General features: G+C 40.4%; 3 protein-coding genes across 5 annotated transcripts; 1 reads left to right on the forward strand and 2 right to left on the reverse strand.

The window, feature by feature from the left end:
- Positions 1-553: 553 nt before the first annotated feature.
- LOC5512065 (delta-1-pyrroline-5-carboxylate dehydrogenase, mitochondrial) lies at positions 554-11,753 on the reverse strand. The gene is made up of 21 exons (XM_001632411.3): positions 11,579-11,753; positions 9,894-10,068; positions 9,769-9,816; positions 8,805-8,878; positions 8,227-8,308; positions 8,051-8,131; positions 7,789-7,860; positions 7,271-7,436; positions 7,008-7,104; positions 6,685-6,735; positions 6,597-6,619; positions 6,471-6,518; positions 6,197-6,297; positions 3,888-3,935; positions 3,769-3,816; positions 3,292-3,377; positions 2,506-2,572; positions 2,086-2,154; positions 1,669-1,721; positions 1,442-1,560; positions 554-945 (listed from the first exon to the last, which is right to left on the reverse strand). The coding sequence occupies exons 1-21, from the start codon at positions 11,617-11,619 to the stop codon at positions 833-835; spliced, it is 1,662 nt and encodes a 553-aa protein (XP_001632461.2). The 5' UTR covers positions 11,620-11,753; the 3' UTR covers positions 554-832.
- Positions 11,754-14,565: 2,812 nt separating this feature from the next.
- On the forward strand, positions 14,566-16,514 carry LOC116607158 (uncharacterized protein K02A2.6). Its single transcript, XM_048725600.1, has 2 exons — positions 14,566-15,068; positions 15,488-16,514. Exons 1-2 carry the CDS (start codon positions 14,566-14,568, stop codon positions 16,512-16,514), a joined length of 1,530 nt encoding a protein of 509 aa, XP_048581557.1.
- A 683-nt stretch (positions 16,515-17,197) lies between these two features.
- Positions 17,198-25,759, reverse strand: LOC5500621. 3 transcript variants are annotated; one of them, XM_032369021.2, is made up of 9 exons: positions 25,603-25,759; positions 25,020-25,441; positions 22,020-22,077; positions 21,393-21,473; positions 20,337-20,397; positions 19,537-19,652; positions 19,282-19,393; positions 18,759-18,814; positions 17,198-18,544 (listed from the first exon to the last, which is right to left on the reverse strand). In XM_032369021.2, exons 2-9 carry the CDS (start codon positions 25,310-25,312, stop codon positions 18,413-18,415), a joined length of 909 nt encoding a protein of 302 aa, XP_032224912.1. In that variant the 5' UTR covers positions 25,313-25,441; positions 25,603-25,759; the 3' UTR covers positions 17,198-18,412. The 3 variants fall into 3 exon arrangements, with proteins under 3 accessions (XP_032224912.1, XP_032224913.1, XP_032224914.2); XM_032369022.2 differs by having other exon boundaries at positions 25,020-25,460; positions 25,603-25,745; XM_032369023.2 differs by having other exon boundaries at positions 25,020-25,736.
- Between the last annotated feature and the right edge of the window lie 13 nt (positions 25,760-25,772).

Genomic DNA, 25,772 nt, shown 5'->3' on the forward strand with positions numbered 1-25,772 from the left:
AGATATTAACAAAAATACATAAGCTCTTTATAAATATCACATAGCGAAAACCATGAAAAAAAATGTATATAGGGTGTATACAGGTTTGCATTGCATAGATTTTAAAACACCTGGATTGTGCATGCCAACTGCCCCCAAACCGACACTCGTTGAACCAAGAAGTCTGATTTGACACTTAGTCAAATTATATATATGAGACATCACCCAAAGAATCAGTAGTGCCCCCCTTTTGAAATCCATACACTTTCGACTTCCACCCTTTAGGCATCGGAAATTTTTTCACCCCCCCCCCCCCCCCCTCTCCCCTTTCGGGATAAACAAACTTTACCTAAAATCAAAACAACTAATGATTCCAAGTTGTTGAAATTTGGATACGAGCGCGTAACCGAAACCTCGATTCAATCCCCTTTCGCGCGGTCAATAAAGTTAGCAATTCCAAACCTATGCAGAAAATTTCAAATCCCGTTTTAGAACCTGAAAGCTCAACTTTGTTTTTTTTTTGTTAGCTTGCCAGTGAAAGGTTGTAATCTTGTGTACAATACAAACACGGCACTACTAGTGATAGTATTTATTGTTTAACTTCTTTAACCCATATACTGATCGACACTGAACTGCACACCATTTTAACCACTGGCATTCAGAGGGATTCTCGTCATATAAATTGCCTTTTTAAACTGTCCATTAAATATATTAAAAATGTTCCATGAGGGCTAGGACCCCCTTGGTGCAGTAGGCTAGACAATTCCATCAGGGCAGTACGCTAGAAAACCCCGCCGGGACACTAGGGTAGATATACAGGAGGATTTGGCGCCAACACCAGTCCTTGAAAACTTCACTTGAGTTGTGGGTATCTCCACGAGCCCTGGGGCTCGTACGCTTCTTTGACGCTAAGGGGAGACACCCATCTTCCAAGGTACATCGGGCCACCCGCTTTGTCGTTCGTGCCTGGTAAATAGAAACAGGTACAGATACATAACTTGCACCTCATCTACTGAAGCCAACATTTTTGCGCTTTGCCCATTTTTTTCTTCTATTTGATACATTTATTAGGAATTTTATTTCATTTGGTCTTATATTGGTTAGTGTTACTTATTTGAATTTTCCCCCAAAAAATCCACTGATTTCGAAATTTTTATTTGAAAGCAAAAATATTGCTTGTAAAAAACAACTCGAGTCGTAGAGTGTAAATCAGCGAACGACTCCGCTAGATGCTCGACTACAAAAGGGTGTAATTAAGGGCTTGTAGGTAGGTCGCATACGACTAAATCGTGCTGTCTAGATCGCTAAAATTCAGAACTTAACTGTGCCCGCTGGACATAAGCACTTAATACGCCTCTCTCGTACGTACACTTTGAAGTTAGGGAGAGGATATCAATTTTGTGAGCCTAAACCATTCCCCTCTCGTGAGTTAGCAAGCGAATATAGCCTAGACTCTCCTAACCTGACATTCGGGCGCCACCAAACGGCTGCTGAGCGACCACGGAGCCGGTGCACTTGTCGTTAACATAGAAGTTACCACAAGACTCCCGCAACGCATCACGTGCTTCCTCGATGAACGTTCTAATGCCCATGTCAAAACAACAAAAGAATCGAGGAAAATGAAGAAAAAGAGTGATTGAGGCTGCAATACAGGTTTTACCGGTCTATCAAAGGGAATATTTAACTTACGGGTCTTCTCCAAATATTGCACCGGTCAGACTGAACTCGTTGGTGTTGTCAACCTGTACAAACAATCAAGATTACACAAGTAATGAATGAAGTAACTGCATGATACAAACAGCAAACAAGCTATCCGTATCTACTGTATGACAGCAAGGGGTATAGGACTGTAAACAGTCAGTGGGCGGATATAGCTTTTCGCTAAAGGGGGGGGGGGGGGGGGGTTTGCTCAGTGACAAAGGGAGGAGGGGGTATTTTTTTGTTACATATGGCTTTCTGGCAGAAGTTAACCCCCTAAACCCCCCCTAGATCCGCTACTGAACATTGCTGACTGGGTCGTTTAGAAAACAGTTCTGACAGGCTATGTTGGCGTCGTTTAGTAAACAGTAAACATCTGGGTAGAAGAACGGGAAAAAGTATACTTACAACATCCATCATTTCCTTGTATTTCTCGTCTGGGTAGACATACGCGCAAACCACAGGGCCAAAGATTTCCTGGAAAATAAATTCCTTAGATGGGAATCGAGTTCAATAGATAGATACGGTTTTTCATGTCCATTTCCTTGAATAAATTCTTTACATGCTAGCAAAGTTGTAGAGCGTTTGCCATGGGTGAAAGTCCAACAAGTGTTGTTTGTTGTTAATGCACTGGGAGATGTTGTTAATCCAATGGGAGATGTTGTTAATCCAATGGGAGATGTTGTTAATCCAATGGGAGATGTTGTTAATGCACTGGGAGATGTTTTTAATACACTGGGTGATTGGAGATAGCCCAACAGTGTTGGTTTGTTGTCCATGCACTAGGTGATGTTGTTCATGCACTGAGAGAGTTCAAGTCAAACTCACCTCTTTCATCATCTTGTTGTAAGGGTTGCTTGTCTCTACAATGGTTGGCTCAACAAAGTATCCCACACTGATAAAATAAAACATGATAAAGCCCAATATTACCATGACTTGTAAAGCGGTTATAAGCCATGATATAGAAAACTGGAAATCATTTGGAGACAATGAAAATGTAGCCCTTTAAAGTGCGATGCGTAGGTGGACCCCAGGACAGTGATTTTAAGAAAGTTTGCCGATTTACAAAAGAGACGTTCAGCATAAAAAATCCAAACCTGTTCTGATTTATTCCCCTAAATTCACAAAGCCTATGCAGGTGTCCAGGTTTTCTACAGGTTGCCAGTATAGTGCGGTAATACTTATTGATTTAAAATATATTCATAACTAGGATTCCGCTGTGCTCTATCCCATACTTGCACTGAAGCAATGTTTTTTTCTTTAATTTCTCGTGTTATTGCATTATTGATTCATTATATCGCTAGCTTACAAACAAAATCTTGGTAGATGGCCGAGGCAGCGTGCGTCGCACAATAAAAGTGACAAGATTGCCACGGTAACATGCGTCGCTACATAATAAGGATTCATGCGACAGCATTTTGTGAAAAAACACATGCACACAAACCAAAAATGAGCATTGGTGGGCCAGCAAAAATAAATATCTGTTTGCTTTGTAGTCAATCAAGCGAGATTATGCTAGCGATTAAATAAGCAAGTCACATATAGTCATGGCAACAATGTTGTAAATCTGACGTGAATGAAAATAACAAAATAAGAAAATCATCAAACTCCCACCTTTTGTCGCAGTTTCCACCGGCAAGCACTGTGATCTCATCACTGCTTTTGCAGAAGTCAAGGTAGGTTTTTATATTATCAAACGACTAGAAAGAAAATAGTCAGAAAATAGATATTATTTCTTGTTTACTTGTTGTCTTGTTCTCTTGTCATTCAAGGATAGCGTGTCATGAACAAGAAAGTATGCCACCAGATGGAGTAGAGTTTGTGTGACTGATGAACGAAAAAGTAGGAAACAAAAAGCCCAGTCCGGCTGCTGTCACAGCGTTCATGAACATCTCAGCTTCTATAGTATAGTCTCGTTCATCGATCACACAACTTGACTGTGTCCCTTCATCATCAACTGATAACATAAGTGTGTACTATAACTATTTAACTCTCCATTCAGTGCTCACCTTTCATTAGCAGTAACTATACAATGTGGTATAAAACACTACTTATAATGGAAGGTAAAGAAACGAGAAAAATAACACTCACCGCTTCATCAATCACAGCTGTCATAAATGTGTTATCAATGTCAACAGGCTGTTTTAAAAAGGCAGAGCATTAGCTTTGAATTCAATATGGAAGAAAAATGACTTTGTAGATCTACTCACTGATCCCATCTTCGCTGTTTTCAATTCTGCAAGTAGGGCTTCTTTAATCTGTTAAAGAAGTTAAAACACAACATTAAAAAAAAAACAGAATTAAATTGGAAGAGATTTGTACTCAATGGCAAGATATATCACCGCTGTATTAGGAAACTTTTTGTACATTTTCATAGTGCGGGTCGCCTGTGGGGGCCTGATTCACAGTTTGGCCTGCCCTGTAAAAAGTGTGCTAGGAGGTAAGAGACTAGCCTGAGTGTCAGGCAACTTTATTTTTCAAAGGTCTAAGGTTGCCTTACTATCTTAGCTTGCCTACCTCAGACCATCTTGACTTTGGCACATAGAATCTAAGGTTGCCTACCTCAGACGATCTTGAGTTTGGCACAGAGAGTCTAAGGCTTGCTTACCCTTTGTGCCAAAATCAAGATGGCCTGAGTTAAGCAAGCCGTAGACTCTATTTGCAAAAATCAAGATGGTCTGAAGTCTAAGGTTTGCCTACCTCAGGCCACCTTGATTTTGGCACAGAGTCTAAGGCTTGCTTACCTCAGGCTATCTTGACTTTTGCAAATAGAGTCTAAGATTGCCTACCTCAGACTATCTTGAGTTTGGCACAGAGAGTCTAAGGCTTGCTTACCCTTTGTGCCACAATCAAGATGGCCTGAGGTAAGCAAGCCTTAGACTCTATGTGCCAAAGTCAAGATGGCCTGAGGTAGGCAAGCCTTAGACTTCAGACCATCTTGACTTTTGCAAATAGAGTCTAAGGCTTGCTTACCTCAGACCATCTTGACTTTGGCACAGAGAGTCTAAGGTTGCCTACCTCAGGCCATCTTGACTTTAGCACATAGAGTCTAAGGCTTGCTTACCTCAGACCATCTTGGCTTTGGTACATTAAGTCTAAGGCTTGCCTACCTCAGGCCATCTTGACTTTGGCACAGAGACTAAGGCTTGCTTACCTCAGGCCATCTTGACTTTGGCACATAGAGTCTAAAGCTTGCTTACCTCAGGCCATCTTGATTTTGGCACAAAGGGTAAGCAAGCCTTAGACTCTATTTGCAAAAGTCAAGATGGTCTGAAGTCTAAGGTTTGCCTACCTCAGGCCATCTTGACTTTTGCAAATAGAGTCTACGGCTTGCTTAACTCAGGCCATCTTGACTTTGGCACATAGAGTCTAAGGCTTGATTACCTCAGGCCATCTTGACTTTGGCACATAAAGTCTAAGGTCACCATACTTCAGGCCATCTTGATTTTGTCACAGAGTCTAAGGCTTGCTTACCTCAGGCCATCTTGACTTTGGCACAGAGTGTAAGGTTGCCTACCTCAGGCCATCTTGACTTTGGCACAGAGTCTAAGGTTGCCTACCTCAGGCCATCTTGACTTTAGCACAGAGTCTAAGGTTGCCTACCTCAGGCCATCTTGACTTTAGCACAGAGTCTAAGGTTGCCTACCTCAGGCCATCTTGATTTTGGCACAGAGTCTAAGGCTTGCTTACCTCAGGCCATCTTGACTTTTGCAAATAGAGTCTACGGCTTGCTTACCTCAGGCCATCTTGACTTTGGCACATAAAGTCTAAGGTCACCATACTTCAGGCCATCTTGACTTTGGCACAGAGAGTCTAAGGCTTGCTTACCTCAGGCCATCTTGATATTGGCACAGAGTCTAAGGTTGCCTGCCTCAGGCCATCTTGACTTTAGCACAGAGTGTAAGGTTGCCTACCTCAGGCCATCTTGACTTTAGCACAGAGTCTAAGGTTGCCTACCTCAGGCCATCTTGACTTTGGCACAGAGTCTAAGGTTGCCTGCCTCAGGCCATCTTAACTTTAGCACAGAGTCTAAGGTTGCCTACCTCAGGCCATCTTGACTTTGGCACAGAGAGTCTAAGGCTTGCTTACCTCAGGCCATCTTGATATTGGCACAGAGTCTAAGGTTGCCTGCCTCAGGCCATCTTGACTTTAGCACAGAGTGTAAGGTTGCCTACCTCAGGCCATCTTGACTTTAGCACAGAGTCTAAGGTTGCCTACCTCAGGCCATCTTGACTTTGGCACAGAGTCTAAGGTTGCCTGCCTCAGGCCATCTTGACTTTAGCACAGAGTCTAAGGTTGCCTACCTCAGGCCATCTTGACTTTAGCACAGAGTGTAAGGTTGCCTACCTCAGGCCATCTTGACTTTAGCACAGAGTCTAAGGTTGCCTACCTCAGGCCATCTTGACTTTGGCACAGAGTCTAAGGTTGCCTGCCTCAGGCCATCTTGACCTTAGCACAGAGTCTAAGGTTGCCTACCTCAGGCCATCTTGACTTTAGCACAGAGTGTAAGGTTGCCTACCTCAGGCCATCTTGACTTTGGCACATAAAGTCTTGAGCATGCCGAGCACTTCTGTCCCTGGTAACCAAAGGCAGCACGTATTGTGCTGTTGACAACTACATCTGCAAATCACAGAGAGAATAGTGTAAGGTTTCAAGTGAATCACACACAGAAAACATAAAATCAATATGTGGTGAGCCCCACAAAAATTTGGCTGCCTTTTCTATCTATTCATTCAACTAAGTCTAATATTTTAAAACACTGCAAATAGCATGAATGAAATTTCTAAGCTTACCAAGGTCAGCAGACATGTGGACAAAGTGGTAGTTCTTTCCTCCACATTCTGCAGAAGAAAGGAGAGCTTTAATCTCATGTGGCACATTAAATAAAACCTGTAATACCCCTCACGTCAAATGCTTACCTCCTACAAGTTTGGGGTATGTTCTGCGATAGAAATAAAGTTAGTCACATAACACAATAGATTATTACAAACAACAAAAGTGATTTACCGGTATGTGTCAAGGTTATCAGTGACCATCCTCCATATTCTCTTGAAAGTGCTATTGATAATAAATAAGAATAAAATAAATATCAATCCTAAATAATCAATATTTTTGGGGTAATTACATTTAAGCAGCACTAAAAAACCCATTTTCCAACCAAATGATCACTATAGGAGGTGACATTGAACTCTGTATGTGGACTCATTGTACAGGCTGGCAGTACTGTACCTTTATTTTTTTATATTTTCATATTCTTTTTGGATTTACTGTGTTATAGTTACATGTATGTAGAAAAGTCAATAAAGTAGTCAGTAGAAAATAAAACTCACTCCACACTTCCTGTGAAGTTGACAGCAGCAAGGTGTGGAGATGTTGTCATGGCATTGCCAAAAGTTGATCCAGAGCTTGGTACAAAGTTGATAACACCTATTAAAAAACATTTAACAATAATAGAATGAGGTGTTATAGACAAGTGTAAATCAAAAGAAGGCAAACCATAAACAGGAGATACATTTAGGAATTTCTTCCCTCAAAATGTTAGCTTAGTAAAACTTCTACAAAGACATGAGAAAATCATGTAAAAGAATATTACCATCTGGAAGACCAGCTTCTTGGAACATCTCCATTACTCTGTACTGAGACAGAATAGCTGTTGAGGCTGGTTTCCACAGTACGACATTGCCCATCAGTGCTGGTGTTCCAGCCAAGTTCCCTCCAATAGCTGTGAAGTTGAATGGTGATACAGCAGCTACAAAGCCCTAGAGAACATAAGACAGATAACGGATATATTATTGTCTGCATATCTAATCAGTCAATTGACTAGTGATTTAAATTTTGTTGTACAAGGAAAATTTATTGAAGTGCTGTACATGATTAAAGAACAAGGGCTTTTACTACAATAGTTCATCACACCAGGGGTTTTGAGGAGGCTTATTTCAAAGTCATTTTTTGTGTGCAGGTTGGGACACTTGGTAATTTAGCCCTTATATTTGTGTCCTCATTCGTTTAAAGTAAGCAAGAATCGCTCATACTCTTGGAAACAAATTTACTTTTTCATGATTCCTTCTAATTGCTAATGTTAGCTCTAGAGGGGGGCTCTCATGTATGTACCTCAAGACCTCTGTACTGTAGTTTGTTGCTAACTCCCTTTGGCTGATGAAGCTCAGGTCCTTGTAGCATTTCCTGAGAAGAAAAATTATAGTAAGGATATTGATAGATCTGGTTCTGTCATACCATGGTAGTTAATGCACACAGTACTTTGAGACTTAACGTGCACAGTAACTATTAATTTTTCTGAGCAACTGAAATTTTAGTTAGATACTAAAGAATTTAAACTGGTTACATAAGTGTGCCAGGAACCTCTCTGTCATACCCTTGCATAGTGAACTGCAAATCTGTAGAAGTCTGCAAGCTCTGCTATTGCATCAATATCTGCTTCAAAAACTGTTTTTCCCTGGAAATTGAAATGAGATGTTGGTTTTACAAAACAAGAAACAACATAAAATAAATAAAAAACATTCAAGAGTCTATGCATGTGAACAGGCTTACCTGACCAACCATAGTGTTTGCAATAGTCTCAAATCGATATTTTCCACTGATCATGTCAGCAACTTTCAAAAGGATCTTGGCCCTGTTTAGAAAAAAAATGTTTAATCTTAAAAAAAGTATTCCCACTAGGTCATTCTGCAATAGTCGATGAGCAGGGACTGACATGGGAACAATAACAGGAAACAATAATATTGTTTTTACTCAAATAAGCACCCCAGCAATTTTTCAACTCTAAGATGGGGCGCTTATTCAGGGGATGTGCTTATTCAAGGTAGGCGTTTATTGAAGGGCAAAATTCGCACAAAAATTGTCAATACAAGTATCACAACCTGGAGCAGCTTTTTTCACTAAACATTCTTTCATTAAACATTTTTATAATACTCGTTTTACTCAGTTACATTAACCTCGGGGGGAAGGGGAGCTTATTTTAAGGGAGGCGCTTTTTCGAGTAAATATAATAATGATAGAAGAATTAACAAATGAAAAAACAAAGAGTAATGATAAAACCACTCAATATACTGTAGTTATTGCATCATTCTTCAAATGCTATACAGTATGTCTATAAAAAGAAAACTTACCTTTCTTCAAAAGGTGTTCTGTCCCATGCTTTTCTAGCAGCCACTGCCCGTTTGATGGTCTCCTTAACAAGTGCCTGTCAGGTGTGCAATATTCGTATTAATAATCAGCTTAAAGCTAGTTATCCACGCAGTCATTCTGACCTGTCACACGATTAGGCTCAGTAACAACTACTTACCTGAGCCAAACATTTCTTTCTCAATGTTAAACGGTTCATGTACGCCATCCAGTAAAAAAAGGAAAGTTTCTCTCTCTTTTAATTACATTTCTGACAGTATGACAGCTTTCTGAGGTTTTCTTATAATCACAATATTTTCATGTATTTTGAATGGAGGTGAGTTATTATACTAAAAGCCTCTGTTCCTTAGCTCCAGGGTGGGCCATTCTCAATGCATATTTTAGGATTTCGAACATGAAGCACAGGGAGGCAAAAGTGGAAGCAATTTGAAGCTCCTTGTCAACATGACTTGTCAGCACTAAGAACCCAATTCTCAGAACCCAATTTTCAAGCTTTTCTCAGTTTAATGGGATTTGCTGTGCTTTGTTTTTTTATGAATCATATTTCAGCCATAGGAAAAAATAAAACCAACTTTTCCTGGTCTATACTACCAACTACAATGCACTGGACATGTTTTTGAAAATACTACTGAAACTATAAATCACATGAATTTCAGATCTGGAAGTCAAATGCTGATTGGTTAATTGAGAGAGAGGAATGTTAAGCTAATAGGAAAGGAGTCATTATACTGAGCTCAAGTGCATAGCATGACAGAAAGAACAACTGTCTAACTTTACTGTATGCTAATATAAGACAAGAAAAAAATATATTTGAGAGTCCATTACTTTAGAAAAATATTATTGCAAATATAAAGTTGTACAAAAAAACAGGCATGGGGATGTCAAAGATACCCCACATAGTAGTGCACTGATAACATCAACACAACAAGATCATACTGCTAGACCCACCTCATCAGCAACATGATACTTGGCAATCTTGTTGGAATGATCAAATGGCTGTGGATAAGGAATTTTGAACTTGCTATAAGCACAAAATTGGCTTTCTTTGTATCAGCAATACAAAATGTACTCACTGAAACTTGGTATTTGACATTTCCTGTGTAAACCTTTTCACCGCCACACAGGACAGGTAATTCCACGGTCTCACTCTGGACCTTCTTAATTGCTGCATCAATCTTACTTCTGTTGGCCCCAACATCAGTCAGAGGCTCATTCGGAGGCAAACTCAGGGATCTAGTCCCTATTGCTCTAAAAGAAACACAATGTGTCTTTTTAACATTTCATTTTTTATTACACAGATTTGCATAATAAGACATGAATGAATGTGTATAGTATGTGGGCCGAAAAAAGAAACCCTCCCTCAGAGATTTTAATGGTGATTTCAAAAATACCCTTCAAAAAGCTTTAGGTTTTGTCATATGCAGCGGTTGTTAAAACTGCATTATCACCAGTTTACTTCTGGAGGGCTGGCAGAAACCTCATCTGCTCAGAAACAAAAGAATCTATTAGAATCTGCATAGGAGATTGTTATATAATCGACCCAAGTTAACTGGTAACAACACAGCTTAAATTCCAGATAAAAAAACAGACAAATTAAACCGAATGTTAAATTATTGCACATGTGTCCATTTAGGTCCATCTAATTTAGTTCAGCGAATCTGGTAATGGAAAAAAGTCTTGTATTCATCAGAAAACAACAACTAAATAGTCCACACATATTTTTAGCATTCATTGTTCGCAGTTTAAAACTCTTTACTTTTATATAAAATTCATGAGACTGTAAATAAGGCAGGGTTACAGGTGCCAATGCAGGGTGCAGCATACCTGCTAACTCTTCCGGTTTTCGTGGGAGACTCCTGGTTTTTGGCCTTCATCTCCCGGCCAAAAAATTGAAACTTCCTATACATTTAATGCAATCTCCAGGGAAAATTTATCGAGAATTTCTCATACAGTTCCTGTATTATAAGCACAATCTCCCGGTTTTTTAGCTTTCAAGGTTGGCAAGTATGGGTGCAGCCTAACAACAAACATGCCCCTGACAGCAAAACGCACAACACCCCAATTACAAATACTACAGGATCCAACAATGGTCATAATCTACAGACAATTTGCAGATTTCCATAAGTGTGTAAACTGACAGTTCCTATGTACTTTACGAATTTACGAATATTTAATTAAACAATTAATAATTCTGTGTATCAATCTGTATGTTGTAATACGAAGATTTATTGTGACTAAACAGTACCATCTTTATAAGCAGTTATTTTTTGCGTAAATACAGCTAAAGAGGTTCTACACTGCGGGTGAAACGAAACAGGCGAAACTTAAGCTTATATAATATGCACATCATAAAAATCACACTTATTTCAAACCTTTCGGGTAAGAATTGTTTTACGCTTTTGTGAAACAAAACACGGCAGCCCGAGTCAGAACTTTCAACATGTGTTCATAACAACAGGAACAATATGTAAACACAATCACGACGCAGTAAACCAATGAAGGCATATTGTCCCGAGAACATCTCAAGCAAATCGACAATGGGATACCCAAGCGGTCTGGATGAAAAGGATTACGCAAGCTAGGGGAAGTAGCGGGGTAATTGAAGCCAACAATATTCAGATACTTCTTAAAGCTTGACATAAAAAGTAGAAGGGCACAATCAGACATAAGCTAAACGATAAAAGTACAGAGAAGTTTAGTCGATAATAAAAGCTTGGGTTCCAAAGCTTGACTGTCCGCGTGGTAACAGGGTACATACCGGGTAATATGCCTGAATCCTTGGGTACGAAGTGCCAACATGGTTTATAGGGATCGATGGTAATTTGGAGCAACTATGATTTAAGAAAACAAGCGCAGAAATTCCAGCAAGACTTGTAACCCTGAGAAAGCGCTTAGGAAAAGAACGGGCTGACAGTGCTTTTACAGATCACGAGTGGTGCCTTATTTGGAAGTAAATGGGGGTGTCTCCTTAGCACAGGGAGCCCAGAAGAACAATATTCAGTTATCATTTGAAAAGATATATTTTTGCTGTGTTGATTTTTTTATAAGAGCTAGCTATTGCATATATTGCATTATAGCTCTTCGTTTTTAGGAGTTATTTTATGCAAAGAGCACATAGGTAGCTATCTGTACCTTGCCGCTGGCATAAATGTACGCGGGCTCAGGGAACAGCTCAAAAGCTATATGGAAAGTTACCCAGAAAACCCATGGAGGGTACATGGAGGGGAAGGAAGAAAGTTTACGAAAGAACCACAGGCGGCCCAAGGTCTGGGTCTGTCTAAATGAATTTTCTTCTGCATTTTGCCCACGGTAGATAATTCAGATCTCATGAACGAATGATCTTATGACTGCCAAACTTGGTAGACGAGATGATCACGTGATGTGTGACATCATCGATGACGTCACTAAAATGATTTATTCTGACGTCAGCAAAGGTAAAGGGGGGGGGGGGGGTTCTTTTTGCATCCTTTTGCGTTCGTCAGTAGCGAAAGTGCTCCAATCCCTGGAAAGAAATTACCCTAGACTACCCCTGCTGTTCATTAGTCCTTACATATTTTTAATTAAAGTTTTTGCTTCCATATCACCAAGTGTTTTCATTTTTTTACATAGTCGTATAGCGTGTGTAGATTCGCAATTTGTAATAAAATTACTTTTTTTTTTACAAATTCCTTACTCGGGAGTTTATGTGGTCTTTCATACTTTCATATTTTAATGACAGGGAAGCGAAAGGGCACTGAGAACGAGGTTGTTACGATATGATCGGTCTCCCTGTGGTAGCGGCCCGCAAGGAGTCAGCGGACTTGTACAGAGCGAAACACTCGCCTTGCAATGACCGAATAAAGACAAGTTCCAAACCCAGCTAGTACAGTAAATATGTACCGAAACATGGTGTCAGAAGTGGCTGCTTTCAGTAAAAGCCGTGGGGATTTCCGCTGAGAAATTCTGCTGCAACACGAACGCTGAAAGTACAGATATTTCGAAGTTTAGTTGTCCCGTGAGTCCGCCATCTTGGATTTTAGAAATCGCCGAAAACACTGGGGATCGATCACAACATGGCAACGTATCAGATACCCGCTCCCGAAGGAATGAATTGCAATGGAGACGTCTCTAGTAATTGGAAAATATTCAGAGAAGCATACGAGGACTATCTTATAGCGACAGGTCTTGACGAAAAAGCAAAGCGATTGCAAGTAGCAACCCTGAAGAGCTTGATGGGGACGGAATGTAAAAAGATCTTGAAGCGACTCCAGCTGTCAGTGGCCGAGATGGAGGACCCAGGAATCATTCTCAGAAAATTGGAAGAACACTTTGTCCCTGTCAGGAATATCTTATACGAAAGATACATATTTCACAACACCGAGCAATTGGCCCATGAGAGTATTGACCAATTCCTGATTAAGCTAAGACAGCTAGCAGAACCGTGCCTTTTTGGCACGCTAAAAGATGAAATGATTAGAGACAGGTTAGTCCTGGGGTGCAAAGATACTGCAGCAAGGACCCGGCTCTTCCGCGAGAAGGAATGCTGCCTGAAGAAAGCAGTCGAATCACTCAGGATAAGTGAAACCACCAGAGAACAACTGAAGAAAATTGAGCGAGAGGAACACCAGGAACCAATCAACTTCACGCAGAAAGTACAGAAGAAAGAATACAAGGGAGCCCCTCCAAAGACAGCTGAGAAGCGAAGAAAAGAGAGCGGAGCAAGATCCGGCGCTAAATGCAAATACTGTGGCGGAATGCATGAAAAGGCTAAGGAAAAAATGTCCAGCTTTCGGAAAAACCTGTCACAACTGTGGAAAATCAAACCACTTCCAGTCCGTCTGCATGCAAAAGCAAGATCTACATGTTCTAAATGAAGATTCTTCAGACGAGGAGTATGCCCTTCGCATCGAAACAGTTGGAGCTGTGAAGCACTCGGAAAGGAAACGCTACTTCGTGCCCCTGCAATTTATGGATAAGGACGGCGGAGAATGTAGCATTCAATGTCAGCTCGACACAGGGGCAACCTGCAATGTCATGTCGTACGAGACCCTGTGCGAAATAAAGCAGACCGGAAAACCAGCCATGCAGCTAACAAGTACCAAGCTTAAACTGTATGATGACAGTATTGTGCCAGCACTTGGAGAATGCGACTTGGTATGCTGTTACAATGGAGAGGAACGCAAGCTGAATTTCAAGATTGTAAGGGGAACGCAGAATCCTCTACTGTCTGGAGAGACATGCACCAACATGCAGCTGATCACAGTCCATGTAGTGAATAACATCTGCACACCTCAGAAAACGGCGCCACAAGACATATTCACTGAATATCAAGATGTTTTCCAATGCCTTGGATGTCTGCCAGGCGAATACCATCTCGAGGTTGATACAGATGTCCAGCCTGTAAAGCATACGCCACGACGAGTCGCAATACCCTTGAAAGCAGAGCTGAAAGCACACATTGCAGATCTCGAGAAGATGGAAGTCTTAAAGAAAGTCACAGAACCAACGGATTGGATAAGCAGTCAAGTTGTCGTACGGAAGGGTTCAAAGCTTCGACTTTGTATTGATCCCAAGGACTTAAACAAAGCTTTGAAGCGCTCACACTACCCGATGCCGACCATTGAAGATATCTTACCTGAATAAGCGAAGGCAAAAGTTTTCAGTGTTGCAGATGCTAAGAATGGTTTTTGGCAAGTAAAGCTGGACGAAGACAGCAGCTTCTTGACGACCTTCTGGACACCGTTCGGGAGATACAGATGGTTGAGAATGCCATTTGGAATCGCCACAGCACCGGAAGAATACCAGAGGTGCCAACACGAAGTACTTGAAGGCCTCCAGGGCATCTATGTTGTCGCAGATGACATCCTCATCACAGGACAAGGAGAGACAGAAGAAGAAGCACTTCGAGATCATGACAGTAATCTAGTTGCATTACTGGAGAGGGCAAGACAAGTAAACCTGAAGCTTAACCCAAAGAAGCTGAAACTCAGACTGCCAGAGGTCCCCTACATAGGTCACCTCCTCACCCCGGGAGGCGTAAAACCAGATCCCGAGAAGGTCCGTGCAGTACAGGAAATGCCGCGTCCAGATGGGAAAAGCAAAGCTGAGAAAATAAAGGCTGTCCAACGGTTCCTCGGTTTTGTAAACTACTTAGCAAAGTTTGTACCGCATCTCGCAGATGAGAGTGAGCAACTAAGACGTCTCACAGACAAAGAAGCAGAGTGGGCGTGGGAACAACACTACCAAGACGCGTTTGACACCACTATTCAGTGTGACAGCAGTGTGACATGATCAGCCGGTGGCATTCGCATCAAGAACACTGACCCCAACAGAGCGCGGCTATGCTCAGATCGAAAAAGAGTGCTTGGCGATAGTTTTCGCGTGTGAAAGGTTTAACCAGTACATCTATGGAAGAGAATCGGTGCATGTACAGAGTGACCACAAGCCTCTGGAAGCAATCTTCCCCAAGCCGTTGACTTCAGCTCCAAAGCGTTTACAGGGCATGCTGCTGCGTTTGCAGAAGTTCAACTTAGATGTACGTTATAAGAAAGGTGTAGAGATGTACCTAACAGACACACTATCTAGAGCACCATTGCCGGAGGTCGGTCCAGCCAAGAACAGTCTAAGACCAGAACACGAAGACGTCTGCCGGCTAGACAGAGCAAGTTAATCCAACCGAATTTCTCAGAGTATCAGACGACGGTCTCAAGAGGATTCAGAAGGAGACGGAGTGTGATGAGACGTTGCAACGTCTAAAAGAAACAGTGCTACAAGGCTGGCCTGAGACAAAACAAGAAGCAGATCCGAGAGTTGCTGAATATTGGACATACCGTGATGAAATAAGCGTCTATAATGGAGTGCTGTACAAGGGAGAGAGAGTTATTGTCCCGTCTTCCCTACGGAAAACACTCATGTCTCGCGTCCATGCAAGTCATCAAGGGGAGCAAGCATGTCTCCGAAGAGCGAGGGATGCTTTGTTTTGGCCTGGGATGAGCCAACAGATCAGAGATCTCGTAAGCAGCTGTAGCCTCTGCGCAGATCACGTGCCAGCTCAAACCAAGGAACCATTGATGACACCAGAGCTTCCCAAACGCCCCTGGAGTATCGTTGCGCAAGACCTCTACACTCTCAACGGGAAAGATTTCCTAATAACAGTGGATGCTTACAGTGGATTCTGGGAAGTTGATGAACTAACCCAAGCTACAGCTGCCAACGTCATAAACAAGACTAAACAGCACTTCGCGCGTTACGGAATACCAGACAGGGTCTACAGCGATAATGGTCCACAGTTTGCTAATGCAGAGTACACCACGTTTGCCTCCAGTTGGAAGTTCGAACACCAGACATCGTCACCGTACCACAGCCAGTCCAACGGGCTGATAGAAGCAGCTGTGAAATCCGCAAAAAACCTGCAGAAGAAGGCGAATAAATCGGGGCGAGACGTATGGATGAGTTTTCTGGACCATAGGAATACGCCAACCGAAGGTATGGACAGCAGCCCAGTCCAAAGATTGATGTCAAAGAGAACGAAGACAACTCTACCGCTAGCACAACATCTACTCGAACCAGAGCTTCAACAAGATGTAACAGAAAAGCTAACGCTGAAACGCAAAAAGGCGAAGAAACATTTTGACAGGGGCTCAAAGGAACTACCGGAGCTAAACATCGGAAAACCTGTCAGAATGACCAGCCTCCCAAAAGAAACCAAGAAATGAAAGAAAGGGGTTTGCATTGGCAAAGTGGCCCCCAGATCATACCTAGTCGACATTGATGGCTCTATATATCGTAGGAACAGGAAGTTTATACGCAGTACTAAGGATCATGCAGAGGAGTTAGTAAGGGAGAGCCTGCCGATGCAGCACCCACAACCAGTGTCTGTGGAACTAGATACTGGAAGCACGGCAGAAAATCATCTGCCAACACCACCAGAAGTCAACCCTGAAGTGACGCAGCCTCCGTTGAGAACGACAAGGAGCGGAAGGATCATTAAGCCTCCAGTCAGGCTAGACTTGTAGAACAGGGACCCTGTCCAGAAAGTTAAATACTTATTTAAAAAAAAAACAGTTTAGCCAGAGACTCCAGGCAATGTTATAATTTGGAACTTTACACTTGTCATCGTTAGCTACATTTATAATCATGTTTTGTTATATTTTTGTAAGAAAGGGGAGATGTTACGATATGATCGGTCTCCCTGTAGTAGCGCCCGCTAGGAGTAAGCGGACTTGTACAGAGCGAAACACTCGACTTGCAATGACCGAATAAAGACAAGTTCCAAACCCAGCTAGTACAGTAAATATGTACCGAAACAGAGGTTACTGCTAAACCCACTCCCTCACCCTAGATTCCCTACTGGTCTCATGATAAGAACATGGTCAGACAACCAAACTTGGAAGAGAAGTCATGAAAGTATCAATCTTTATTACTCTTTCACGAATGAAAAATCACAAGAATTTGAAAAGCAAGAGTTGTCCCCCTTCCCGGACGCTATTTGGATCGGCTTTGAGAAAACATTTGTCTGCTCTAACATATGATTGAAGTCTTAAAATAAGAAAAGCCAGATTTACAAAAACACCGACACTAATATAATACACATATATAATTGCCCCTACTTACAAGAACCTGTTTTAGCAAATTGTGGTTGTTTCGCGGTACTTCTGAAATATTATGCCAAATGTGTTTTTTAGCACGCTGTTTCTTACATGTATTCAAATAGTTTTACAATAGAATCAAAAAGCCCAAACTGTCGCGATCTCGTACCAGAACAATGAATACAATACTCCAAAAACTCCAGTTTTTGGAGTATCAAATAGTTTTACAATAGAATCAAAAAGCCCAAACTGTCGCGATCTCGTACCAGAACAATGAATACAATACTCCAAAAACTCCAGTTTTTGGAGTATCAAATAGTTTTACAGATGTTACATGTATACACCCTTCCCCCCTGCGAACAGCCCTCCCTGTGACTTTGATGTTAAGGAGATTTCTATACTGTATAATCTTAATCGGAAATTTCTATTACAACTATATGGGTTCGCTCAATTACATGCAAACTATTAATTTTACAATCGTTGTGAATTTTTGGATAGGCTGTTCGTTGTTTTTTATGTATGTGCAACATAGTTAAAATGCTGATGCAACGTTTAAAATGTTACCACAGATACTGACTAAGGGTGTTATGATGATAATCAACAACATAATTTTAGCGATTATTTCATTGAGAATTACTATGTATATGAATAAACATTTAAATGAATAGAAATGGGATAATTACCACTTTACTAAATTAATTATATTATATTTGGGTCATAACAATTAAGAGCCCATTTAAGAACCCAAACAGGCTAAATTTGCAATAAACTATTTGTATATTCGAACCTTTTTTTTCTAGAAAATAAAAATGAGAAAGTCTAGGTTATTCTCGCCGGGATTTACTGTATAATCTAAACGGGTATACATATTACATCGTTAGTGCTAAATGTATTTGTTTTTAACATCTTTTAATACTCCTTCGGCTTCAGGAATAGTATTGCCCGACTTTTCTTTTTGATGGTATGTTTTGAATAGAATTCCAAAGTTTTCAGAAGGGGGAGTTGAGTACAGCCCGACGCGGTTATTAGACGGTTTTGATAGCTCCGTATGATCTATTCGTGCGCGCGCCCTTTCTCCACATCTGATGGTTTATCTTCCGTGGTGGGTGAATAGTGATAGACAAAACAGACGCGAAGTACACATAGCTCATCAGCATCTGAAATTAATGAGTAGAATGATATAAAAAAGGTGTTATGTTATGTAAAGGATATCCTCCTTCTACCCTCTGCACTCGAACCCAAACACAGGGGAGATATGTCGGCTAAGGCCGCTGGAGACGCCGGCGGAGGAGGAGAATATGACGAAGCCATACATGAAAATGAACCAGGATTGGTTTATTTCATTATCAAATACATTGAAAAGTCACAAACCTGCAAGCCTGTTATCATTTGCGCGTACCAAGTAGCTGCAACTATGTGTCCCGCACCTGAAAAAAGAACGAATCTAGAATGATAATTTCCTCTTGCGCAGAGCTTTCTGAGTCGCTCGTTTCCTTTGCTCCAGCAGAGCTTTCTGAGCAACACAGAAAGCTCTGCGTAGGAGGGTATAATGATAAAGGATGACTTAAAAATCCTATCACTGAGCAAATGACATAAGCATCGTGTATGCGGGCATTACACATAAACCATTTACAAACTTTTATCATATATTATAATTCCCTCTCTTTCTTCTTCGTGTTTTCTTTTTCTATCATATTTCGCGGTGAGTTATATTAACGAAAATGAATCAAGTTGTTAGCTTGCAAGGCCGTGGTAATGAAGTTTACGCAACGGGGTTTGTTTGCTTGCACGTGTTTGTCTGTTTTTGTGTTTTATTTCTTTTTCTTACACATATGTTAGTAAGACATGGCATAAGATGAGTTTATAGAATTTCCAACTTTACCACATAGCTTACCACATAGTGTCCCAATAGATATGGAATAAAACAGCATTTTGATAAAGAGTATGACTGAGTATAAGACATCGCCTTGAAGTCCAAGTCCACCAAGGTCCTTGAAGGAACTTTTCTAGGAAAAAACATTTCTCATCATTAAACAATGCTGTACAACAAATTAGGGAAACACAACACATGACTCAAGTGGTGCCATCACGACATCCCTTTTCTCCAAACGCGTTAATTTTAATTTAATGTGTTATTCATTGTACTTACATCAATTCTATACAGTAATGTATACAGTCCAGCAAACAGCAATGTCATTGATAAGTAAGACTGGCCTAGAAATGATCTGGTAACTGTGTGATGCAGAAACTGTTTTGTCAGTTTTACTGAAAGAAAGAGCAAAAACACGAGGGTTAAATGATATTGGAATAATTTGCCAGTTGCAGTAGTAGTAAGATATGCCACCAAACATCTTTTAAGCCTGCATAGCTGGTTGTTATGTTGAGCATTTATCTGAGTTAACACCTTTATCTAAGTAACACCTTATCTGAGGTAACACCTTTATCTAACGTAACACCTTATCCAAGGTGACACCTTTTCTCATGTAACACCTTATCTGGGGTAACACCTTTATCTAAGGTAACACCTTATCTGAGGTAACACCTTATATGAGGTAATGCCTTACTTGAGGTAACACCTCATCTAAGGTAACACCTTATCTTAGGTAACTCCTTATCCGAGGTGACACCTTAATCTGAGGTAACACCTTATATGAGGTAACGCTTTATCTGAGGTAACACCTTATCTGAGGTAACACCTTATTTGAGTTAACACCTTACCCCAGGTAACTATACACTATCTTGTGGTGACACCTTATTTGAGGTAACACCTATCTGAGGCCACAACTGATCACACGCTCTGGGGGGGGGGGACATTTTGTCTGAGGTAACACCTCTTGTCTGAGGTTACCTCATTAGGTAACAATGATTAGGTAACATCTTATCTGAAGTAACACATAATCTGAGCTAACAGCTGTATGTGAGGTAACATCACCATTATCTGGATTTTACCTGATGTAATAAACACCAGCAGGAGATTGACAGCTTGAAAAAGAACCATAATTGTGATGGTCTATGGAAAGTAAAGAGAATGTTTAAGAGCTTACTTTAATCTAATTCATGCTTATAGCTAAATTTTAAGGAACATTATGTAAGGGTTAAATACAGAGGACGGAGGCAGTTCGCCATATAACAGCCTGAGGGTGCATGATCTATACCTAGTAAAAAACAATTTGCACTGGGGGAAAAGGGAAAACTCATCATAGTTGACTTTTTTGGGGAAAAAACAAGGTTCAGGTAATTATTGACCTGCAAGAAAACCCAGGAGAGTTGGTGGTTGATTGCACAAATATGAAAAGCTCATTAGATCAATACTGTACACAATCAAAATTAACATTTAGACAGAGCGGGGCTGCTCCATGCACGGACTCAATTCCCAAGGGTGGAGATGAATTGCAAAATTTTCGTAACTTGGAGTTTCAGTTACCCTGGGTACAAGAGGCTGAGATGACAATAAACAAGCAGAACGAGAGAGTAGACGCCTCAGATAGCCACACCACAGCCTAATTTATGGTGGAATAATTTTCCAAAATTGCACATAAAAAAACTGGCTGAACTTATTGTTGAATTTCGAGGGTTACAAATACAAATTTTGCATCATGACAATTAAATCGATGCATTGTTAATATTCGATCGTTCTTGTTATCAAATCTGTGGGGAAAAAGTGGTGGTTTTTGCCTATTTCTACTGAAGGTTTAATATGATGGTCCCTCATTAGTATTCACAGTTAAAATCTGGTTTTTAACCTACTCTCCCTCTTTAGTATTCTAGTTATTAACGTCATTCATATTTAATGAGTTCATATTAAACCCAACTTTTTCCCTGCTGATACACCAAGCCCTCCCCGTTCTTTAAGATTGTAAATTATTCATAGGTATTTTATGAAATACAGTAAAGGACTTGTAAGAACAATGGAAAAGGTGTCAATCATGTAATAATTAGCTTTACATGCTACTTTCGGGATTCCAACTGTTCATACAACAAATAGAACAAACATATAATACTTACCAAAACAAATGCAAGCTTCTCTTTACCCTTGAGTTTGTGAGTGAAAGTTTGAAGCACTGTGAGAGCCACTATGCACATGAACTGTTGATCACAAGTAACATAAATCCTGATGACTCTAGACTCCTACTCTGTCAGTAATCTGGCACAGCCTGGTGCATTTAAGGCAATGTTAACTCACTTTAGGGCAACTTTCCAAGTTTCAACTGTTTTACCTTATGTCCCAAGCCTTAATACACATGAGTAGACAAGGACCCTTATAAGATATTATTTTTCCAAAGTCCAAATATATTTACTGTGTGCTTGGCTAGAGGGGGGGGGGGGGCTGAGCTTCTTTGGCCCCTTCTCCTGGCTCTGTCCATGGTTGTGCGCTCTTAGGAAACTCAACTTACATTTCACCACTGTCTCAAGTTAGCTATTTGTTTGAAAAATGTGAGAAAGACAAGAAGGCATTTAAGAGATATATAGCCCATATGGATAATTATTTGAGTCAATTCATAATCCAAAAAAATTTTCAAGCTCAAAGTTTACCCATAGCATCAGCCAATCTATTTTCCATCTGATAATATTGCTTCCTTCCTAGGGGTGTTCACATTCTTGTACAATAATTCATAATTGCTTAGTCCATACCTGCCAAACAACAGTAATCACAAAAAGATGGTTGGTGATCCATACAGGGACCCTGGGTCTGCAATAGTAAACAAATAAAAAAGTCACAAAAAATATATACCAATAATACAGTATCTGGGGGGGGGGGGGGGGGGGGGGGGGGGGGGGGGACTCTCCAGAAAAGTAGACAGGGGTGTTTGACCTATCTTTTAGGGTATATAATCCTTACCAACTGCTATCTCTTAGGGTTTTTTTTCCGATTCTGCTATCTTTTAGGCTGGGCTTCTGGAATTCCCCGGAAAAAACTCCAAATTACGCGGGATTCTTTGCTAAATTACGCACTAAATTACACGGAAAATCTATCATTACGAGCTAAATTATGCGGGATTTTGCAATACATTTTTTTTAATCAAAATTTTGTGGGATTTTTTACTGAATTACGCGCTATATTACTTGGGATATCAACTGTTACGCCCAAACTACATTTTGTACCGAGGGAAAGCACGAAATAACTTTAAAAGGTTTTTTTTTGCGCGAAAATATCTTAGGCAAGTTTTCATTGGCTCCTAGCCACCAGCCAATTAAAAAAGGTATTTTATTATTAGTCCTAGGCCTTCGCTGTTTAGAAAAGAACGCCTAATCATTTTTTTTGTTTTCGAAGTTCAGTTCAAAATATCACACTTTTGCAAAGAATATGTCTCTTTTTTACGAGAAATAGAGGTAAGAACCCTAAAAGAACACATCAGTTGTGCAATTAAATGTTTTGTCTTTCAAAATTTAGCCAAATTACGCGGGGTTACGCGGAAAAAGCCAAATTACGTGCTTCCGCACAAGCGCGTAATTCCAGAAGCCCTGTTTAGGGGTTTTCACGGCCGGGGAGGAGGATTTTTTCCGGTTCTGCTATCTTTTAGGGTGTCTGATGCTAAATGGTGGTCCAATAACTCGATATTGGGGATATCTTACCATTTTTATGCCGATTGTTATTGTTTAAAAGAACATGTATTTCTGTTAAGGACAATAGATATCATACTATCCGATAACAATCGGGGTTGCAGATTAGAGGATGGCTCCCTAGTCAATAGAAAAGAGATGCTTGATAGCAGTATCTCAAGACTGCAATAAAATTAAGGAAAACTGAAGCAATCTTTATTTAATGCTTAGGGTTAAAAATTACTTCACCCACACCCAATGTACTATGTCTTAGGGGTAAGAATTGTTGTTGACCACACCCTTAGTGCTATCCCTTAGGGTTGACATTGATTTTGCTGTCGAGCATCCCCGTCTGTTTTTCTCGAGGTGCCCCACCCCAGGTACAGTATTGTAATAATTATATCCTTAAATATCTCAGAAAAATATTGAAATGCAGCTTCCATGTTTTGGCTTCTTTCTGATAAGACAATGCCTGCCAACCCCCAGACTTAAAAAAAGCGGAGATTTTTTAGGGGGAAGGGGAGGGGTACATAATATATTCAATCGATACAACGTCTGGGTAATCTCAGTTTATATATATTTGATAACATATGAAAAATGGGTACCCTGTGGTAAATGGCAAAAACTTTGATCAAAATTTTCGAGATACAACCTGTGAATCATGAAAAAACACCAAAGGCGCTTTAATACGACCAGAGAACACCAGACCAGAGTAAACATAAACACAACACTAGACTACACGTGTCTTTTCAACAAGTTTTTTTTTTTACTAAATTTGTTTTAGCCCTATGTTTACGGTAAATATCAATAGGGAAAAATATAGCTTGGGCTACCTGTGTCGATATCTGCAAGCATTTCAGTATTGCGGTACTCCTATGGTCTACAAGAAAAGCCTGCAAAAGGCTAATCTAAAAAATTGAAAACGTCATAACTTGAATACAAATTATACGAATTGCAGGTCTTTGTGGCTAAAATCCAACTTCTACTTCAAAAACAACTTGACTGATTAATTTATTTTGTCATAAACTGGGAGATTTAAGGTAAAACCGGGAGACTGGGAGATTTGATAAATAACTCTCCCGGCAAAACCGGGAGAGTTGGCAGGTATGGTAATATATGGCACAGGAGTATTTGGTTTAATCTACAAAAAGACCAAGTAGATGCGCCGAGTGCCCAAAAGTATTTGATGAAAATGTGATTTGATCAGATGAAAATCAATTTAAAATCTTGCCTCTAAATTAGTTGAAGTTATAATATACTATTAGACCGCTTGTAAGCCCATAGCTGAGTTCTACATGTATTTTATACAAAACAAAGATAGACATTACTCTTATCTTTTTTACCACCCATGTAACACCAGCCAAGCGAGGTACAAAGAAAAGAGGCCTTTCCTAGCAGGGAAGATTAGCTAGACCCTCTCATCCCATTAGCTTATCACTCTCACCCCTCCCCCCTACTCCCAAATCCTTGTTACACCTCTGTATTTTGCAACCCTCATAAAAAGGCTGTTTGTAGACACTGATTCAGAACAACATGAGACATCTAATTCACAACAATTAGATCTGATTTGAACAGGAAAGATGAGTATTATTTAGTGAATGTTAGCCTATTTAAATATGTGAGTGACCAAATAGTTAGTTAATACACACACTATGACGCTAAATCTGTATGTGAATCCATCTTTACAGGGGCCGACACAGGGTAGTGGATTGGATGGATATCCGCCCCTTTTTGAGCAAAAAAAATCAAAAAGTCACTTTGTTTGAAGAAACTACGGAGAAGGTACTGTTCATGTGCCTTCGCTTGCTTGACTTTTCTGACGCGACAAATTCAACTCAGCTTGAAGTATTGTAAGATCTATGTAGTGACCTACCAAGAACCACGGGATCAGTTATAAATCGTCTATCTGACCATTATCCATGCCCCCATTTTGAAATCCTGGATCTGCCTCTGCTTATTGGAATGAGCTGTTATGCTCATATGTGTAATTATCAAGTCAAGTGGATAGTTTTAGTGGTTCTATAACTATTTACTTTTTACATTATTTAAGTGTGAAATGGTATGCTTGCAACGAGATGCATAGAGACATACCTTCTTGGAGGTTTAAACTCGTTATGTCTAAGAGACAAGTGATTCAGCGCTTCCCGTGTTGTCTCTAAAGTGTCTATCAACTTGTCCACTTGTTCTTCAGTTAGCACGATGGTTGGGTGATTCTCGTGGCTTTTTGGAGTTTGGTGTGATCCCTGGCTCTTATTAGAATGACCGTCCGCTTCATTTATCCCCAGCTCCTCAGAAAAAGTAGAAAGTTGGAGATTTTCGTCATCATCTGATTTGGAACCGTGCTGTTCAGCTAAAAGAGGCATTCTAACTGCATTCACTGACATTTCGTGTTCCTGGTTATTGTTTGTCTTTCTTCCAGGTCTATAATATCGACGAGACGGCGAGTGTACGAAGGCAGAAACTTTTGTGCCAGCTGCTAACTGCTAACGGTCCAGGCAAGTAGGACGCCCATCCTGTGGATGCCGAAGACATCTAAGAATTGCATAATTATCCAGGTCACGTACTACCACTGCCTGGATACGACGCTCTTATAACCAGCTGGGTGTCCGAATGTACCAGATAGCATATCTAATCTAAATCAATATCAAAATAAGAATGCACACGCGATGCTTACCACGATTCAAGTGTCCTAGTAGAAATCTATAGATACCCGATAGATACCCAATATCTTCTCAGTGGAGTAGCGAAACTATTTTTTACCAAATTACTGAAAACGAAAGCCTTCTATGGCTCACGTGATATTTACTTCCAGTTGTAACCGTGAGGGAGTGAGTCCCAGTATGT

The sequence above is a fragment of the Nematostella vectensis genome, chromosome 3, assembly GCF_932526225.1.
Source record: "Nematostella vectensis chromosome 3, jaNemVect1.1, whole genome shotgun sequence".
Classification (NCBI taxonomy): domain Eukaryota; kingdom Metazoa; phylum Cnidaria; class Anthozoa; order Actiniaria; family Edwardsiidae; genus Nematostella; species Nematostella vectensis.

What these genes read in the sequence shown, in the direction of transcription:
- LOC5512065 (XM_001632411.3), bottom strand. Translation starts at nt 11,619, where the DNA reads ATGTTGGCACTTCGTACCCAAGGATTCAGGCATATTACCCG. An exon ending in AGAAGCTGGTCTTCCAGATG is followed by an intron (nt 7,105 to 7,270) that starts GTAATATTCTTT and finishes GTTTTTTAATAG; the next exon opens with GTGTTATCAACTTTGTACCA. An exon ending in AACTTCACAGGAAGTGTGGA is followed by an intron (nt 6,736 to 7,007) that starts GTGAGTTTTATT and finishes TATTATCAATAG; the next exon opens with CACTTTCAAGAGAATATGGA.
- LOC116607158 (XM_048725600.1), top strand. Translation starts at nt 14,566, where the DNA reads ATGCCATTTGGAATCGCCACAGCACCGGAAGAATACCAGAGGTGCCAA. An exon ending in GCGTTTGACACCACTATTCA is followed by an intron (nt 15,069 to 15,487) that starts GTGTGACAGCAG and finishes CGAATTTCTCAG; the next exon opens with AGTATCAGACGACGGTCTCA.
- LOC5500621 (XM_032369021.2), bottom strand. Translation starts at nt 25,312, where the DNA reads ATGTCAGTGAATGCAGTTAGAATGCCTCTTTTAGCTGAACAGCACGGT. An exon ending in GAGTTTAAACCTCCAAGAAG is followed by an intron (nt 22,078 to 25,019) that starts GTATGTCTCTAT and finishes TTACTATTGCAG; the next exon opens with ACCCAGGGTCCCTGTATGGA. An exon ending in TGATTACTGTTGTTTGGCAG is followed by an intron (nt 21,474 to 22,019) that starts GTATGGACTAAG and finishes TGTGATCAACAG; the next exon opens with TTCATGTGCATAGTGGCTCT.